Source organism: Oncorhynchus mykiss, chromosome 15 (assembly GCF_013265735.2).
Source record: "Oncorhynchus mykiss isolate Arlee chromosome 15, USDA_OmykA_1.1, whole genome shotgun sequence".
Lineage (NCBI taxonomy): Eukaryota > Metazoa > Chordata > Actinopteri > Salmoniformes > Salmonidae > Oncorhynchus > Oncorhynchus mykiss.
The window spans coordinates 870,883-891,234 of record NC_048579.1 but is presented as its reverse complement, the minus strand read 5'-3'; the positions used below and the strand labels follow the sequence as shown (position 1 = coordinate 891,234).

Below are 20,352 nucleotides of genomic sequence, written 5' to 3'. Positions count from 1 at the left end.
TTTTCCCATGGTGCCCCAGGTTAATGAGTTAATAACTGCTTGATTCAGTTAATCACACAATTAGAAACTTGTAATCATTCGATGAGCAACAGTCGTCACATTAACTAATACAACGTCATGACAGAGGTATGGATATAGAGCTGTTAAATTATCTATGAGGGGAGGTATAGACATAGATATAGAGCTGTTAAATTATCTATGAGGGAAGGTATAGGTATAGATATAGAGCTGTTATATTATCTTTGAGGGGAGGTATAGACATAGATATAGAGCTGTTAAATTATCTATGAGGGAGGTATAGACATAGATATAGAGCTGTTATATTATCTATGAGGGGAGGTATAAACATAGATATAGAGCTGTTATATTATCTATGAGGGGAGGTATAGATATAGAGCTGTTATATTATCTATGAGGAGAGGTATAGACATAGATATAGAGCTGTTAAAGTATCTATGAGGAGAGGTATAGACATAGACATAGAGCTGTTAAATTATCTATGAGGGGAGGTATAGACATAGATATAGAGCTGTTAAATTATATATGAGTGGAGGTATAGACATAGATATAGAGCTGTTAAATTATCTATGAGGGAGGGTATAGATATAGAGCTGTTATATTATCTATGAGGAGAGGTATAGACATAGATATAGAGCTGTTATATTATCTATGAGGGGAGGTTGGAGACATATATATAGAGCTGTTAAATTATCTATGAGGGGAGGTATAGACATAGATATAGAGCTGTTATATTATCTATGAGGGGAGGTATAGATACAGAGGTGTTATATTATCTATAAGCGGAGGAATATATATATATATATATATATATATATATATATATATATATATATATATAGAGAGAGAGAGAGAGAGAGAGAGAGAGAGAGAGAGAGAGAGAGAGAGAGAGAGAGAGAGAGAGAGAGAGAGAGAGAGAGAGAGAGCTGTTATATTATCTATGAGGGAAGATATAGATATAGATATAGAGCTGTTATATTATCTATGAGGGGAGGTATAGATATATAGCAAAGTCGATATCCACATTTATAAACATAGTTATTTGTGGTGAAAAACTTTATTATAATATAATAATTCTATAATTTTAATATAATAATTCTATAATTATGATATAATAATTCTATAATAAGCTCTGAGCTGAGTTTTATGGTCAGTGGACCTTGTATCTCCAAGTCCTTGTCGGACTGGTTCATCTTTGGGAAAGCAATTAGCAACACCTATCCATTGGTCTGAGGAGAGGAGAGGAGAGACATGTCTGCAGGAGTTTGCTGCTCTGTGTTGGATTGGCTGCACTTGTCACAAGGACTAAAGTGAGCAGTGAGACCCTTACTCAACAGACAGAGAGAGAGAGAGAGAGAGAGAGAGAGAGATGGAGTGAGAGATAAATGGAGAGGAGAGGGAGAAAGATAGAGGGGGGAGAGAGAGAGAGATGGTATATTAAATTAAATGATCAAATATACAGACCACAAATTGAAATTGGCAATACTCAAACTCTTCAACATGATCCTCACTGCAGTTATTTTCCCCGATATTTGGAACCAAGGATTGATCACACCAACCGAGAGAAATATGACCCAAATAATTTGAGGAATTAGCGTTAACAGCAACTTGGAGATAATTCTCTGCAGTATCATAAATAGAAGAAAACTTCAATTCCTTGGTGAACACAATGTCCTGAGCAGATTGGATTTTTAACAAATTACCACAACAGACCACATGTACTGTATACCCTCCACACTAACTGACAAACAACCAAAACAAAGGCAAAATCTACTCATGTTTTGTAGACTTCAAACCACTGGTGATATCATCTGAGCGCGACGTATGTTATTTATTATCTACCCAATTTCGTGGTATCCAATTGGTAGTTACAGTCTTGTCTCAAAACACTGAAAGCTGAACGAGAGACCTCGTTTTATTGTTTTTGTAATGCTGACAGTTTTTCTATATACATTTATTTTATTTTGGATCCTGTTGGGCTTAGTTGCTGTGAGCGCTGCTGCTTGTCCTGGGATCCCACCAGGTTCTGCAGCGAGAGACACGGAAGCCCAGCTATCCTAACTGCCTCGGAGGTCTCAAATGGAGGTCACTATTGAACGTTTCCAGTGCTGTAGGAGCTGTGTTTACTTTGCTTTGTTCTGGGATAATGTGGACCGTGCTGACTTTCAATGTAGCAACTGCTTGCCTGCGGAGGAAGCGGCGAAGTGCGAAATGGCTACTCATAGCAAGCAAGTAGCAAACCTACACAAGATTCAGGGGAGTCCACGCCTGCCTACTTTTTCTTTTTCTTCCACCCCATTAGCCGGATGCCGCTCTGATCTGGTGGAAGTGTCAATGCCGTGTCGGCTCTCCACAGCCGACTGGCCGGTGCTCAGCAGAGTTCCATCCCCAAAAGGGTCTCCCCCTTCCCTTGAGAATGGAGCTGTTCTCAACCCAACCAACCAGCAATGGAGATACGTCACTCGCCGTGGAAGTTGAAGACAGCGTCTTCTGGCAACAGGGGTCTTCTTAGACATGTTGAGCCCGGACCTGACACAGACCAGAAACAGCTTTACCACCCTGGACCCAGAGGTTCCAACGCCTTCTTCCGTCTTCCTGTCAACCTCTCCGGTGGCTTCTTCCTTGGGGGCTTCCCAATCAAGATCCGATCCGGAGGTACCTGAGTCTTCATCCTCTGTTCTGTCACCCTCTCCGGTGGCTTCTTCCTTGGGCGCTTCCCAATCAAGATCCGATCCGGAGGTACCTGCGGCGTCGTCCTCTGTTCTGTCTCCCTCTCTGGTGGCTTCTACTTCGGGTTCAGATCCTCGGAGCTCCTACCCTCATCAGACTGTGAGGCTGTCTGAGTGACTGGACCATTTAACAATCGCCAGCTGTCATCATAGGCAGCTCTATGGTGAGAAACATATCGGTCCCCAAGGCAAAAACCCTGTGCTACCCAGTAGAACGAGTACAGGACATAACAAGGCTGCTTCAGACTGTTCTACCACAGATGCCGGGAGCTGACACAGTCATAGTCCATGTAGGGTCAAACGACATCAGGACGGCTAGCTCGGAACATCTGAAATTTGAATTTAAAGAACTGATTTTAGCATTAAAAGACTCAACCATCGTTGGGCCGTGGGTGTGAAAGATTCAGCAGACTGCTGGCATTAAACATCTGGCTAAAAGACTACTGTAGCCCTGCTGGAGTCACTTTAATAGATAACTTTGACACTTTCTGGAAACAGAAGATACTCTACAGGAATGACGGAGTCATTCCAAATCATCTTGGCTCCTGGACTCTGTCCACGCATTTCAAGGCTGAGTTGAAACAATGACTTATCAATGACCCAAGCCCAGCTCAGCTAATCCCTACCATTGTAACAATGAGTTGTCATAACGCTGCATTAAATGGGTATTTTCCTAGGGGCGTTGGCAGACACAATGTAAGTGACTTAATTTATGTCCATCTAACTGCCCTGAATACCTTTGTTAACTTGTTATGGCTGGGGGCAGTATTGAGTATCTTGGATGAATAAGGTGCCCAGAGTAAACTGTCTGCTACTCAGGTCCAGTTGCTAATATATGCATATTATTAGTAGATTTGGATAGAAAACACTCTGAAAGTTTCTAAAACTGTTTGAATTATGTCTGTGAGTATAACAGAACTCATATGGCAGGCGAAAACCTGAGAAATGCAACCAGAAAGTGGGAAATCTGAGGTTTGTAGTTTTTCAACTCATTCCCTATCGAATGCAGTGTCTATGGGGTCAAATTGCATTTCCTAAGGCTTCCACTAGATGTCACCAGTCTTTAGAACCTTGTTTGATGCTTCTACTGTGAAGTGGGGGCTCATAAGGGCTCTTTGAGTCATTGGTCTGGCAGAGTGCCACGAGATCGTGACGCTTGTTCATGTGAGAGTGAGCTCTGTTCCATTGCATTTCTACAGACAAAGGAATTCTCCGGTTGGAACATTATTGAAGAACTATGTTAAAAACATCCTAAAGATTGATTTTATACATCGTTTGACATGTTTCTAGACTATAACGGAACTTTTTGACTTTTCGTCTGCTCGTGCGTCATGAAGTTGGATTACTGGGCTGAACGCGCTAACAACAAGGAGGAATTTGGACATAAAGATGAACTTTATCGAACAAATCAAACATTTATTGTGGAACTGGGATTTCTGGGAGTGCATTCTGGTGAAGATCATCAAAGGTAAGTGAATATTTATAATGTTATTTCTGACTTCTGTTGACTCCAACATGGCGGACATCTCCTTGGCTTGATTTGTCGTCTGAACGCCGTACTCAGATTATTGCATGGTTTGCTTTTTCCGTAAAGTTTTTTTGAAATCTGACACAGCGGTTGCATTAAGGAGAAGTATATCTTTAATTCTGTGAATAACGGTTGTATCTTTTAACAATGTTTATTATGAGTATTTCTGTAAATTGATGTGGCTCTCTGCAAAATCACCGGATGTTTTGGAAGCAAAACATTTCCGAACGTAACGCGCCAATGTAAACTGAGATTTTTGGATATAAATATGCACTTTATCGAACAAAACTCACGTGTTGTGTAACATTATGTCCTATGAGTGTCATCTGATGAAGATCATCAAAGGTTAGTGATTAATTTTATCTATATTTCTGCTTTTTGTGACTCCTCTCTTTGGCTGGAAAAATGGCTGTGTGTGTTTTTGTGACTTGGCTCTGACCTAATATAATCAATCATGTGTTGTGCTTTCACTGTAAAGCATTTTTAAAATCGGACACGATGGGTAGATCAACAAGAAGTTTATCTTTAATTTGGTGTATTGGACTTGTTAATGAGTGAAAGTTACATATTTAAAAAAAATATTTTAGAATTTCCTTTCCATTCCGCCTTTTCAGCGGAATGTTGTCGAGGGGTTCCGCTCATAAGAAGTTTTAATACTGAGGTGGTGTGTCCTAGAAGGAAGACCACTGTTAATACTGAGGTGGTGTGTCCTAGTAGGAAGACCAATGTTAACACTGAGGTGGTGTGTCCTAGAAGGAAGACCACTGTTAATACTGAGGTGGTGTGTCCTAGTAGGAAGACCAATGTTAACACTGAGGTGGTGTGTCCTAGTAGGAAGACCACTGTTAACACTGAGGAGGTGTGTCCTAGTAGGAAGACCACTGTTACCACTGAGGTGGTGTGTCCTATAGGAAGACCACTGTTAACACTGAGGTGGTTTGTCCTAGTAGGAAGACCACTGAGGTGGTGTGTCCTAGTAGGAATACCACTGTTAACACTGAGGTGGTGTGTCCTAGTAGGAAGACCACTGTTAACACTGAGGTGGTGTGTCCTATTAGGAAGACCACTGTGTGCAGCTCACCCTGCACTATCAAATCTACTTCTGATGAACTTCCCAGTAGAGCATTAAAAACAATCAATCAACCTAGAAAAGTGCTAAAAATGTCCCATATTAACATATGTAGCCTGAGGTCCATGAAGTCAATAACTTGCTTTTTATTCATATTCTGACTATCTCTGAAACTCACTTAGATAATACCTTTGATGATACAGTGGTAGCAATACATGGTTATAACATTTACTGAAAATACAGAAATGGCAATGGTGGAGGTGTTGCTGTTTATATTCAGAACCACATTCCTGTAAAGCTTAGAGAGGATCTCATGTTAAATACTGTTGAAGTAATATGGCTACAGGTTCATCTGCCTCATCTAAAGTCCATTCTGGTGGGAAGCTGCTATAGACCACCAAGTGCTAACAGTCAGTATCTGGATAATATGTGAAACGCTTGATAATGTATGTGATATCAATAGAGAGGTATATTTTGTGAGTGATTTAAATATTGACTGGCTTTCATCAAGCTGCCCACTCAGGAGAAAGCTTCAAACTGTAACCTGGTTCAGGTTGTCAGTCAACCTACCAGGGTAGTTACAAACAACACAGGAATTAAATCATCAATATATTTGGATCACATCTTTACTAATGCTGCAGAAATGTGTTTTAAAGCAGTATCCAAATCCATAGGATGTAGTGATCACAATATAATAGCCATATCTAGGAAAACCACAGTTGGGCTGGGCCTAATATAGTGTATAAGAGGTCAGGCTGGGCCTAATATAGTGTATAAGAGTTCATACAATAAGTGTTGTAGTGATTCATATGTTGTTGATGTAAATAATATGTGCTGGTCTGTGGTGTGTAATGAGGAGCAACCAGACGTTGCACTTGACACATTTATGAAATCGCTTATTCCAGTTACTAATAAGCACCCATTTAAGAAAATGACTGTAAAAACGGTTAAATCCCCTTGGATTGATGAGGAATTTAAAAATGGTATGGTTGAGAGGGATGAGGCAAAACGTATGGCAAATAGGTCTGGCAGACCAAATGATAAATGGTAAACATGCTGCAAATTAAAAAATAATGTGACTAACTCTCTCTCTCTCTCTCTCTCTCTCTCTCTCTCTCTCTCTCTCTCTCTCTCTCTCTCTCTCTCTCTCTCTCTCTCTCTCTCTCTCTCTCTCTCTCTCTCTCTCTCTCTCTCTCTCTCTCTCTCTCTCTCTCTCTCTCTCTCTCTCTCTCTCTCTCTCTCTCTCTCTCTCTCTCTCTCTCTCTCTCTCTCTCTCTCTCTCTCTCTCTCTCTCTCTCTCTCTCTCTCTCTCTCTCTCGACGTAAGAAAGGCTTTATAAATACATTTGATTGATTGAGTGAGGGAAGCAAAAGTCATTCCGCTACCCAAGAATAGTAAAGCCCCCTAGGTAGCCTAGTGGTTAGAGCGCTGGACTAGTAACCGGAAGGTTGCAAGATCAAATCCCTGAGCTGACAAGGTACAAATCTGCCGTTCTGCTCCTGAACAAGGCAGTTAACCCGCTGTTCCTAGGCAGTCATTGAAAATAAGAATTTGGTGTTTGACCTGATAGAATGCTACGCAACAAGAATAGCAGTTAAACAAATTACTGATGATTGGCTCATGGCTGTCTGCTGCTGGAAAAACATATGAACATATAACACACATATGTGTTATGGCTTACCCCCTGCTATAATATGGTTACCCCCTGCTATAATGTAGACAAAGAGATACTTGTCTAGCAGAAAACAGAGGGTGTTCTTTAATGGAAGCATCTCAAACGTAATCCAGGTTGAAGCAGGAATTCCCCAGGGTAGCTGTTTAGGCCCCTTGCAGTTGTCTCAGAACATGGCAGCACGGCTGGCCCTTAAAAGTACATGCAGAGTTAACATGAATGACATGCATGCCAATCTCTCATGGCTCAAAGTGGAAGAGAGATTGACTTCCTCATTACTTGTTTTTGTAAGAAATGTTGACAAGCTGAATGTACCGAGCTGTCTGTTTAATATACTAGCACACATCTCAGAAACCCATGCATACCCCACAAGACATGCCACCAAAGGTATCTTCACAGTCCCCAAGTCTGTAACAGACTATGGGAGGCATACAGTACTACATAGAGCCATGACTACATGGAACTCTATTCCACATCAGGTAAATGATGAAAGCAGTAGAATGTATTATCAAAAAATATATATTGTGTAACTGCCTTAATGTTGCTAGACCCCAGGAAGAGTAGCTGCTGCCTTGGCAGGAACTAATGGGGATCCATAATAAACCCCAGGAAGAGTAGCCGCTGCCTTGGCAGGAACTAATGGGGATCCATAATAAACCCCAGGAAGAGTAGCCGCTGCCTTGGCAGGAACTAATGGGGATCCATAATAAACCCCAGGAAGAGTAGCTGCTGCCTTGGCAGGAACTAATGGGGATCCATAATAAACCCCAGGAAGAGTAGCTGCTGCCTTGGCAGGAACTAATGGGGATCCATAATAAACCCCAGGAAGAGTAGCTGCTGCCTTGGCAGGAACTAATGGGGATCCATAATAAACCCCAGGAAGAGTAGCTGCTGCCTTGGCAGGAACTAATGGGGATCCATAATAAACCCCAGGAAGAGTAGCTGCTGCCTTGGCAGGAACTAATGGGGATCCATAATAAACCCCAGGAAGAGTAGCTGCTGCCTTGGCAGGAACTAATGGGGATCCATAATAAACCCCAGGAAGAGTAGCTGCTGCCTTGGCAGGAACTAATGGGGATCCAAAATAAACCCCAGGAAGAGTAGCTGCTGCCTTGACAGGAATATAAGCAAATTTCTGTTTGAAAAAGCTATCCTTAGCTTTTCTAACTGCCTGTGTATATTTGTTCCTAACTTCCCTGAAAAGTTGCATATCGCGGGGGCTATTCGATGCTAATGCAGTACGCCACAGGATATTTTTGTGCTGGTCAAGTGCAGTCAGGTCTGGAGTGAATCACGGGCTATATCTGTTCCTGGTTCTACATTTTCTGAATGGGGCATGCTTATTTAAGATAGTGAGGAAAGCACTTTTAAAAGAATAACCAGGCATCTTCTACTGACAGAATAAGGTCAATATCCTTCCAGGATACCCCGGCCAGGTCGATTAGAAAGGCCTGCTTGCTGAAGTGATTTAGGGTGCGTTCGACAGTGATGAGGGGTGGTCGTTTGACCGCAGTCCCATTACGGACGCAAGCAATGAGGCAGTGATTGCTGAGATCCTGGTTGAAGACAGCAGAGGTGTATTCGGAGGGCAAGTTGGTTAGGATGATATCTATGAGGGTGCTCGTGTTTACAGATTTGGGGTTGTACCTGGTAGGTTCATTGATCATTTGTGTGAGATTGAGAGCATCAAGCGTAGATTGTAGGATGGCCGGGGTGTAAATCATGTCCCAGTTTAGGTCACCTAACAGCATGAGCTCTGAAGATAGATGGGGGGAAATCAATTCACATATGGTGTCCAGGGCACAGCTGGGGACAGAAGGTGGTCTATAGCAGGAGGCAACCGTGAGAGACTTGTTTCTGGAAAGGTGGATTTTTAAAAGTAGAAGTTCAAATTGTTTGGGCACAGACCTGGATAGTATGACAGAACTCTGCAGGCTAGCTCCGCCCCCTTTGGCAGTTCTATCTTGTCGGAAAATGTTATAGTTAGGGATGGTATTTTCAGGGTTTTTGGTGGCCTTCTTATGCCAGGACTCAGACACGACTAGGACATCCGTGTTGGCAGAGTTTGCTAAAGCAGTGAGTAAAACAAACTTAGGGAGGAGGCTTCTAATGTTAACATGCATGAAACCAAGGATTTTACAGTTACAAAAGTCAACTAATGAGAGCACCTGAGGAGTAGGAGTGGAGTTAGGCACAGCTGGGCCTGGATTAACCTCTACATCACCAGAGGAACAGAGAAGGAGTAGGATAATGGTACGGTTAAAGGCTATAAGAACTGGTCGTCTAGTGAGTTCGGAACAGAGAGTAAAAGGAGCAGGTTTCTGGGCGCATTAAGATAGATTCAAGGCATAATGTACAGACAAAGGAGTGGTAGGATGTGAGTTCTTTGGGGGTAAACCTAGGCATTGAGTGACGATTAAAGAGGGTTTGTCTCTAGAGACATCAATTAAACCAGGTGATGTCACCGCATATGTGGGAAGTGGGACAAGAGGGGTAGCTGAGGCATATTGAGCAGGGCTGGAGGCTCTACAGTGAAAAAAGACAATAATCACTAACCAAAACAGCAATGGACAAGACATATTGACATTAGGGAGAGGCATGCATAGCCAAGTGATCATATGGTCCAGTGAGTAGCTGGCAGAGCTGGAGACACGGCGATTCAGACAGCTAGCGGGCCGGGGATAGCAGGCTAGCAGAAAGGCCTTAGAAGGACGTCGCGACGGAAGAAGTCTGTTGGAGCCTCCTCGTGCGGTGACGTCGGCAGATCAGTCGTCATGGATCAGCAGAGCTCCATGTAGTAAAAGGGTCCAGGCCAATTGTCAAAATTGGTATAATAGCCCCAAAAAATTGTCTGATGGACTATTTCAGCTAACAGTCCGGTACGCTCTAGACAGCTAGCGGGCCGCGGCTAGCAGGATAGCAGGTTGGCATTCAGGGAACGTCGCAACGGAGGAGCCTGTTGAAAACCGTATCGACAATAAAAGGGGTCCAGGCCAATTGACAAAATAGGTATTGTAGCTCAAGGAGCGGCTGATGGACCTCTTCAACTTGCCGTGAGATGGGCCTAGCATAGGCTAGCTCCAGGCTAATTGGTGCTTGCTTGGTGCTTGCTTAGGTGCGGAGACGTTAGCCAGGAGAAGCCAGTCGGATAGCAGCTGGCTAGCAGCGATGATCCAGGTGAAGAGGTTCAGAACTTGAGGTAGGAATCCGGGGATAAGCTCTGTGTTGATTCGGGCTGTGCAGACTGGCAGGAGTTGTCCGGGCTAAAGGTTAGCTGATGACCGCTAGCGGTAGCTAGCTGACTACTAGCTAATAGCTAGTTAGCTGGCTAGCTTCTGTTGGGGGTTCCAGTTCTAAAGTAAAGAAAATAACAGATCCATACCACATTGGGTGAGGCGGGTTGCAGGAGAGTATGTTAAAGTTGGGGTTAAGAAAAATATGCAAAGAAAAAAGATATGTAAAGATATATACATGACAAGACGAAGACAAAAGACGCCTGACTGCTACACCATCTTGGATTTACTAATGTGACAATGTAAGTAATTTAACTTGCCAAGTCAATAAAGTCTACTGAATTTTGAGAGAGAGAGAGAGAGAGAGAGAAAGAGAGAGGTTGGCATGAAGGAATGCCCTGAATAGGTTGTTATGTAAAATTCTCAGCACCCTTTGATGGTAGGTAGAAGAGAAGGATGGGAGAGCGCGAGAGAGAGAGAGCAATTGTCTATTCCATTTGCTTTGGCAATGTAAACATACTGTATGTTTCCCATGCCAATAAAACCCATTGAATTAAATTGAGAGAAATATGTAGTAGCAATGTCTTCTATTCTGTGAAAAAGTACTTTGTAAAAATAAGGAAAACATATTTAAAGATGAACAATGCAGAAATCACTCTGCCAATTCCTGGTTGCAAAAATTCTATGTTTGCTTAATTTCAGTTTATGTGACAAAACAAAGCAAGTATATTGTAGAGAATCATTGTACCATCTAAATTACTGTGATATATATTTTCCATAACTAACTTTTCCATAACTCTTGTATTTTCAGCTGTTTGAAACTGGTGTACAAAAAACGAAAGCAAAAGACGCAAAAACTAAATTTAAGAACACGAAGCATAGAAATAGTGCACATAGAACAGACCTACAGATTATTCGACTGGTTTCAATGAGAATGACAGATCTATAACAATATGTCTATGTGAATTTTGTGGGGTCATCAAAAAATGTAGATAATGCTGTTTTAATAATTCTATCAACTGTCACCATCTATCAAATGTTTACAAACTTGAAGAACATGAAGGCAAAGTTACAAATTAGTCTGGTGGGGTTTTTACAGTGAAGATGAATTGTGACATTATTAAAACAAACTCCCCCCTTTCTGATGTAACTAAATTAGTTCATCTCTATTCTGAAACAGCAATGTAAACTAAATTAGTTAATCCCTACTCTGAAACAGCAATGTAAACTAAATTAGTTAATCCCTACTCTGAAACAGCAATGTAAACTAAATTAGTTAAACTCTACTCTGAAACAGCAATGTAAACTAAATTAGTTCATCTCTATTCTGAAACAGCAATGTAAACTAAATTAGTTCATCTCTATTCTGAAACAGCAATGTAAACTAAATTAGTTCATCTCTATTCTGAAACAGCAATGTAAACTAAATTAGTTCATCTTTATTCTGAAACATGGACAAAGCCCTTACCCGTGGTATATTGGCCATATATCACAAACCTCCGAGGTGCCTTATTGCTATTATAAACTGGTTACCAACATAATTAGAGCAGTAAAAATAACTTTTGTCATACCCGTGGTATACTGATATACCATGGCTGTCAAACAACCAGCATTCAGGGCTCGAACCACCCAGTTTATAATCCCTATTCTAAAACAGCAATGTAACTAAATTAGTTAATCCCTCTTCTAAAATAGCAATGTAATTTGAGTAAATTATCTAGAGCACATCAGTGTTTACCAACAGATTAAAGAAACATTCTGTGTCACATCAGCAAGTTGAATGAACCCATTCCCCTCTATCTATCCCTATCCTCTAACCCTATATATCCACACCGCTTAGCAGTTTACCCTCTGCATGTAAAAGTAAAAAGAAAAGTGAAAAAACAAATCTAAAACAACAGAACAGAGCTGTTTCCCCAACAGAACAGAGCTGTTTGACCAACAGAACAGAGCTGTTTGACCAACAGAACAGAGCTGTTTGACCAACAGAACAGAGCTGTTTTGACTAACAGAACAGAGCTGTTTTGACCAACAGAACAGAGCTGTTTTGACTAACAGAACAGAGCTGTTTTGACCAACAGAACAGAGCTGTTTCCCCAACAGAACAGAGCTGTTTGACCAACAGAGCAGGCAGAACAGAGCTGTTTCCCCAACAGAACAGAGCTGTTTCCTCAACAGAACAGAGCTGTTTCCCCAACAGAACAGAGCTGTTTCCCCAACAGAACAGAGCTGTTTCCCCAACAGAACAGAGCTGGCAGAACAGAGCTGTTTGACCAACAGAACAGAGCTGGCAGAACAGAGCTGTTTCCCGAACAGAACAGAGCTGTTTGACCAACAGAACAGAGCTGTTTCCCCAACAGAACAGAGCTGTTTTGACCAACAGAACAGAGCTGTTTTGACCAAAATAACAGAGCTGTTTCCCCAACAGAACAGAGCTGTTTGACCAACAGAGCAGAGCTGTTTGACCAAAATAACAGAGCTGTTTCCCCAACAGAACAGAGCTGTTTCCCCAACAGAACAGAGCTGTTTCCCCAACAGAACAGAGCTGTTTCCCCAACAGAACAGAGCTGTTTGAACAACAGAACAGAGCTGTTTCCCCAACAGAACAGAGCTGTTTTGACCAACAGAACAGAGCTGTTTCCCCAACAGAACAGAGCTGTTTGACCAACAGAGCAGAGCTGTTTCCCCAACAGAACAGAGCTGTTTCCCCAACAGAACAGAGCTGTTTCCCCAACAGAACAGAGCTGTTTCCCCAACAGAACAGAACTGTTTCCCCAACAGAACAGAACTGTTTCCCCAACAGAACAGAGCTGTTTCCCCAACAGAACAGAGCTGTTTCCCCAACAGAACAGAGCTGTTTCCCCAACAGAACAGAGCTGTTTCCCCAACAGAACAGAGCTGTTTGACCAACAGAACAGAGCTGTTTCCCCAACAGAACAGAGCTGTTTCCCCAACAGAACAGAGCTGTTTCCCCAACAGAACAGAGCTGTTTGACCAACAGAACAGAGCTGTTTCCCTAACAGAACAGAGCTGTTTCCCCAACAGAACAGAGCTGTTTGACCAACAGAACATAGCTGTTTCCCCAACAGAACAGAGCTGTTTCCCCAACAGAACAGAGCTGTTTCCCCAACAGAACAGAGCTGTTTCCCCAACAGAACAGAGCAGGCAGAACAGAGCTGTTTCCCCAACAGAACAGAGCTGGGAGAAAATATCTGTTTCCCGGCACCAGGGAGGGCAGGTTAACACAGTGCTAGGACCAGGCTAACAGAACAAGGACAGGCTAATGGCACCAGGCTAACAGAACAAGGACAGGCTAATGGCACCAGGGAAGACAGGTTAACACAGTGCTAGAACCAGGCTAACAGCACCAGAGATTGCTAACAGCACCAGAGAGGGCAATAGTACCGTTTGTCCATTTCGAGACGCTGTAGCCAGTATATACAGTGCCTTGCGAAAGTATTCGGCCCCCTTGAACTTTGAGAACTTTTGCCACATTTCAGGCTTCAAACATAAAGATATAAAACTGTATTTTTTTGTGAAGAATCAACAACAAGTGGGACACAATCATGAAGTGGAACGACATTTATTGGATATTTCAAACTTTTTTAACAAATCAAAAACTGAAAAATTCGGCGTGCAAAATTATTCAGCCCCCTTAAGTTAATACTTTGTAGCGCCACCTTTTGCTGCGATTACAGCTGTAAGTCGCTTGGGGTATGTCTCTATCAGTTTTGCACATCGAGAGACTGACATTTTTTCCCATTCCTCCTTGCAAAACAGCTCGAGCTCAGTGAGGTTGGATGGAGAGCATTTGTGAACAGCAGTTTTCAGTTCTTTCCACAGATTCTCGATTGGATTCAGGTCTGGACTTTGACTTGGCCATTCTAACACCTGGATATGTTTATTTTTGAACCATTCCATTGTAGATTTTGCTTTATGTTTTGGATCATTGTGTTGTTGGAAGACAAATCTCCGTCCCAGTCTCAGGTCTTTTGCAGACTCCATCAGGTTTTCTTCCAGAATGGTCCTGTATTTGGCTCCATCCATCTTCCCATCAATTTTAACCATCTTCCCTGTCCCTGCTGAAGAAAAGCAGGCCCAAACCATGATGCTGCCACCACCATGTTTGACAGTGGGGATGGTATGTTCAGCTGTGTTGCTTTTACGCCAAACATAACGTTTTGCATTGTTGCCAAAAAGTTCAATTTTGGTTTCATCTGACCAGAGCACCTTCTTCCACATGTTTGGTGTGTTTCCCAGGTGGCTTGTGGCAAACTTTAACCGACACTTTTTATGGATATCTTTAAGAAATGGCTTTCTTCTTGCCACTCTTCCATAAAGGCCAGATTTGTGCAATATACGATTGATTGTTGTCCTATGAACAGAGTCTCCCGCCTCAGCTGTAGATCTCAGCAGTTCATCCAGAGTGATCATGGGCCTCTTGGCTGCATCTCTGATCAGTCTTCTCCTTGTATGAGCTGAAAGTTTAGAGGGACGGCCAGGTCTTGGTAGATTTGCAGTGGTCTGATACTCCTTTCATTTCAATATTATCGCTTGCACAGTGCTCCTTAGGATGTTTAAAGCTTGGGAAATATTTTTGTATCCAAATCCGGCTTTAAACTTCTTCACAACAGTATCTCGGACCTGCCTGGTGTGTTCCTTGTTCTTCATGATGCTCTCTGCGCTTTTAACGGACCTCTGAGACCATCACAGTGCAGGTGCATTTATACGGAGACTTGATTACACACAGGTGGATTGTATTTATCATCATTAGTCATTTAGGTCAACATTGGATCATTCAGAGATCCTCACTGAACTTCTGGAGAGAGTTTGCTGCACTGAAAGTAAAGGGGCTGAATAATTTTGCACGCCCAATTTTTCAGTTTTTGATTTGTTAAAAAAGTTTGAAATATCCAATAAATGTCGTTCCACTTCATGATTGTGTCCCACTTGTTGTTGATTCTTCACAAAAAAATAAAGTTTTATCTTTATGTTTGAAGCCTGAAATGTGGCAAAAGGTCGCAAAATTCAAGGGGGCCGAATACTTTCGCAAGGCACTGTACTTCCTCAAAATAGTCTAAGCTAAGCTAATCTACGCTAACTCAAGAAACCTGTCATTAATTTTGACTTTTTGCAGAGATCTTAGTCGCGCAATTTTATGTCTAAGACGTTTAGTGCAGTATTTCTCAATTAATACATTTTTATGAAAGCGAGTCGTCTACCATTGATTGACAAAGAATTTATTGAAGAATCCCTTCTGTTGACCAATCACTGAAAGAGGGGTGTAGACTTCGGCTTGACTCAAGAAAAAAAATGTGTGCCCAAACCAGAAAAATTACCGAATTCCAGAGCGAAAAAATACGTCACAAAATGTTGACATAATAAATGCACAAACTGGGAAGCATGCTGAAACCTTAATTGCACCAGGGAGGGAGGGCAGTCTAACGGCACCAGAGAGGGCAGTCTAACGGCACCAAGGAGGGAGGGCTAACGGCACCAGGGAGGGAGGGCTAACGGCACCAGGGAGGGAGGGCAGTCTAACGGCACCAGGGAGGGAGGGCAGTCTAACGGCACCAAGGAGGGAGGGCTAACGGCACCTGGGAGGGAGGGCAGTCTAACGGCACCAAGGAAGGATGGCTAACGGCACCAGTGAGGGAGGGCTAACGGCACCAGGGACGGAGGGCTAACGGCACCAGGGACGGAGGGCTAACGGCACCAGGGATGGAGGGCTAACGGCACCAAGGAGGGAGGGCTAACGGCACCAAGGAGGGAGAGCTAACGGCACCAGGGAGGGAGAGCTAACGGCACCAGGGAGGGAGAGCTAACGGCACCAGGGAGGGAGAGCTAACGGCACCAGGGAGGGAGAGCTAACGGCACCAAGGAGGGAGGGCTAACGGCACCAAGGAGGGAGGGCTAACGGCACCAAGGAGGGAGGGCTAACGGCACCAAAGAGGGAGGGCTAACGGCACCAGGGAGGGAGGGCTAACGGCACCAGGGAGGGAGGGCTAACGGCACCAGGGAGGGAGGGCTAACGGCACCAAGTAGGGAGCGCTAACGGCACCAGGGAGGGAGGGCTAACGGCACCAGGGAGGGAAGGCTAACGGCACCAGGGAGGGAGGGCTAACGGCATCAAGGAGGGAGGGCTAACGGCATCAAGGAGGGAGGGCTAACGGTACCAAGGAGGGAGGGCTAACGGCACCAAGGAGGGAGGGTAACGGCACCAGGGAGGGAGGGCTAACGGCACCAAGGAGGGAGGGCTAACGGCACCAAGGAGGGAGAGCTAACGGCATCAGGGAGGGAGGGTTAACGGCACCAAGGAGGGAGGGCTAACGGCACCAGGGACGGAGGGCTAACGGCACCAGGGACGGAGGGCTAACGGCACCAAGGAGGGAGGGCTAACGGCACCAAGGAGGGAGAGCTAACGGCACCAGGGAGGGAGAGCTAACGGCACCAGGGAGGGAGAGCTAACGGCACCAGGGAGGGAGAGCTAACGGCACCAGGGAGGGAGAGCTAACGGCACCAAGGAGGGAGGGCTAACGGCACCAAGGAGGGAGGGCTAACGGCACCAAGGAGGGAGGGCTAACGGCACCAAAGAGGGAGGGCTAACGGCACCAGGGAGGGAGGGCTAACGGCACCAGGGAGGGAGGGCTAACGGCACCAGGGAGGGAGGGCTAACGGCACCAAGGAGGGAGCGCTAACGGCACCAGGGAGGGAGGGCTAACGGCACCAGGGAGGGAAGGCTAACGGCACCAGGGAGGGAGGGCTAACGGCATCAAGGAGGGAGGGCTAACGGCATCAAGGAGGGAGGGCTAACGGCACCAAGGAGGGAGGGCTAACGGCACCAAGGAGGGAGGGTAACGGCACCAGGGAGGGAGGGCTAACGGCACCAAGGAGGGAGGGCTAACGGCACCAAGGAGGGAGAGCTAACGGCATCAGGGAGGGAGGGTTAACGGCACCAAGGAGGGAGGGCTAACGGCACCAGGGAGGGAGGGCTAACGGCACCAAGGAGGGACGGCAATCTAGCGCCACCAAGGAGGGAGGGCAATCTAGCGCCACCAAGGAGGGAGGGCAATCTAGCGCCATCAAGGAGGGAGGGCTAACGGCATCAAGGAGAGAGGGCTAACGGCACCAAGGAGGGAGGGCTAACGGCACCAAGGAGGGAGGGCTAACGGCACCAAGGAGGGAGGGCTAACGGCACCAAGGAGGGAGAGCTAACGGCATCAAGGAGGGAGGGCTAACTGCACCAAGGAGGGAGGGCTAACGGCACCAGGGAGGGAGAGCTAACGGCATCAAGGAGGGAGGGCTAACTGCACCAAGGAGGGAGGGCTAACGGCACCAGGGAGGGAGAGCTAACGGCACCAAGGAGGGAGGGCTAATGGCACCAAGGAGGGAGGGCTAACGGCACCAGGGAGGGAGGGCTAACGGCACCAGGGAGGGAGGGCTAACTGCACCAAGGAGAGAGGGCTAACGGCACCAAGGAGGGAGGGCTAACGGCACCAAGGAGGGAGAGCTAACGGCATCAAGGAGGGAGGGCTAACTGCACCAAGGAGGGAGGGCTAACGGCACCAGGGAGGGAGAGCTAACGGCACCAAGGAGGGAGGGCTAATGGCACCAAGGAGGGAGGGCTAACGGCACCAGGGAGGGAGGGCTAACGGCACCAGGGAGGGAGGGCTAACTGCACCAAGGAGAGAGGGCTAACGGCACCAAGGAGAGAGGGCTAACAGCACCAAGGAGGGAGGGCTAACGGCACCAAGGAGCGAGGGCTAACGGCACTAAGGAGGCAGGGCTAACGGCACCAAGGAGGGAGGGCAGGCTAACGGCACCAGGAAAGGAGCGCGGGCAGGCTAACCCCGTTGACCTGACCCAGATATTATCCAGCAGAGCCTCCCTCTACATCCAGATGTGATGCACCATGGGATTACTAACTCCACTGCTGTCTCCCTCCACCTCTCTACACACAAAGCCACATGCTGCTCTAATGAGGCATCCCAACATGACCCCGCAGTCCATCTACCCTGGTCTGTCTGCACGAGCACAGCTCTCTCTATCTCTGTGTTAATCTCTCTTTCTCTCTCTCCCAGTTTATCTCGCTCTCCCTGCCTCTCTTTCCTCTCTCTCCCCCCTTTCCCCCCTCGCTCTCCCTTGCCTCCCCCCTCTCTCCCTGCCTCTCCACCTCTCCCTCTGTTATCGCATTCTCTCAGGGTCTTCAGCTGAAATCAAGTGTAATAAAAGCAACATAGGGTTCCCTCTTATGTGACTTATGGTTTGACTAGAAATATAAATATTTAAATTAGGTTAATTACTATGTTATTATTATTATGACACATACTTATCTCCATCTGACCCCTAGGACATTGCTGTCATGGACAACTGTAAATTAGAATATAGTCATTTAAAACTTCAATGATAACCAACTTTAGCATACTACTCCAACATATAAAATATTAACTTGTGCGATCAAACTACTGCAAAGAAATATTGACTATATGATCTCAGAAAGGAAAGAATTTCAGGGCCTGGCAGAATCCAACTAGTGCTCACAGTCTTGCGTTAGAATTAGACCTTCATCCATGTTTTGCAAACATTACATTTTCGAAGTTGTTGCTGACGTCATATTTTGAATTGTTTAAAGGTTAAATGATTAAATCTGAATGTTCAACGTTAGGCTTAAGTACTACATTAATATCGACATCTTAAGGTTAGGCATTAGCTCCGAATGGTTAAGGTAAGGGTTAAGGTTTGGGATAGGTTTAAAACAAAACTCCCATCTGCAATCCCAAACCACAACACACTAGCAAAACCGAATCCTACTGGAAGGTAAGCGGGCTCACTGTTGCCCCTAGGGTCCGGTTTCTACGTCATCTCCCAACATCTCTCAGACACGGAAGGACGTCGAATACTGACTTGTGTCACGGTGACCTGGCTGGCAGAATCAGTGATCTTGCATTTTAAGCAAATCTGTGATATTTGTGACCGTGGCGAGAGGAGAAGGATGGGGTTTGGGGTGGGCAGTGTCTCTAGACTGTGACATTAAGCTTTATGCTAATTTATCAGGGACAGCCAGTACGCAGATGTCTTGTATTGAAGTTCAGACGAGAATCACCTGCAACTTACAGAGACCACAATGTTACCATGTCATAACCTACAGACAGCGCATTTAGCTACATTGTTGCTGTATTGTTTACTGTAGGCTGCTAGTGTATTAATATAAATGATGAAGTAAACGTGTTATAACACAGCCAGCTGTGTTTTTTCCATAGTGGCCCGTTAGTTTCACTCTCTCTCCCCGTATGTAAATATTCACCCGTCACGATCTGATCCTTGCCGAGACATCCCGATATTAAAGAATTTAACTCTTTCTGTGCAACAATGTAGCTATCGTAGCCATTACATTCTTGTAACAGCTCCAAATGTCAACTTGAGTTCCATGCAAGTTGCAAACTTTACCACGAATAAGTAAATGCAAGAAGTAGCATTAATGACAAATAAAGCAACAAACATTGTGGGACAGAACTAGAGTAAGTTATCAGCCTAGCTAAGTAGCTCAAATGTGGAAGAGATCAAGAAGGGACCAAAAAATTATACAAACGCAGCGCTCTACTGTACCATTTTGATCCGAGGTTTCGAGGCAAAAAGGAGTCCCAATATAACTCCTTATGCATCGACTTCCGTTGGCCATGAAAATGTTCGTTGGATTTTCACATTTCTTCAGTTTCTTCTTCTCCTCAATGTTTTTTCGCCTTCCTAGCATTCAGACAGACAAAAATGCAGAGGCTGCTTTTGCAGAAGGAATTGGTGATTGGAGCTCAGGGATCATATGGGCTTTTTGTCAGAAGTTTTAAAGGGACACGGTACTGCATTAAATACACATTCAAACCTACCGATTTTTTTCTTCTTCTGGGTTTTAAATGTGTGGTTATTAAATTAGGGGTCTGTCAAGGCCGACCACTAATCAGCAGAAAAACATAAGCCCCTGTCTTCAAAAGGTGTGCTTCTGAGGTGGGAATGGCATAATGCAGACTGACACGGTGGAATTATAAACTGGTAAAATGATGTAATGCTGCTAGTTTACTGTAACCTACAGTAAAGGTTTCATACAGAGT

General features: G+C 44.7%; 1 protein-coding gene across 2 annotated transcripts in view; it reads right to left on the bottom strand.

Annotated features, from left to right (window-relative positions):
* Positions 1-20,027, bottom strand: part of zbtb47b (zinc finger and BTB domain containing 47b) — a 143,526-nt gene extending 123,499 nt beyond the window's left edge. For both annotated transcript variants that reach the window (XM_036945624.1, XM_036945625.1), the window contains exon 1: positions 19,856-20,027. In XM_036945624.1, the coding sequence (XP_036801519.1) occupies positions 19,856-19,858 (3 nt within the window). In that variant the 5' untranslated portion in view covers positions 19,859-20,027. The remainder of the gene's footprint in view (positions 1-19,855) is intronic.
* Positions 20,028-20,352: the final 325 nt, after the last annotated feature.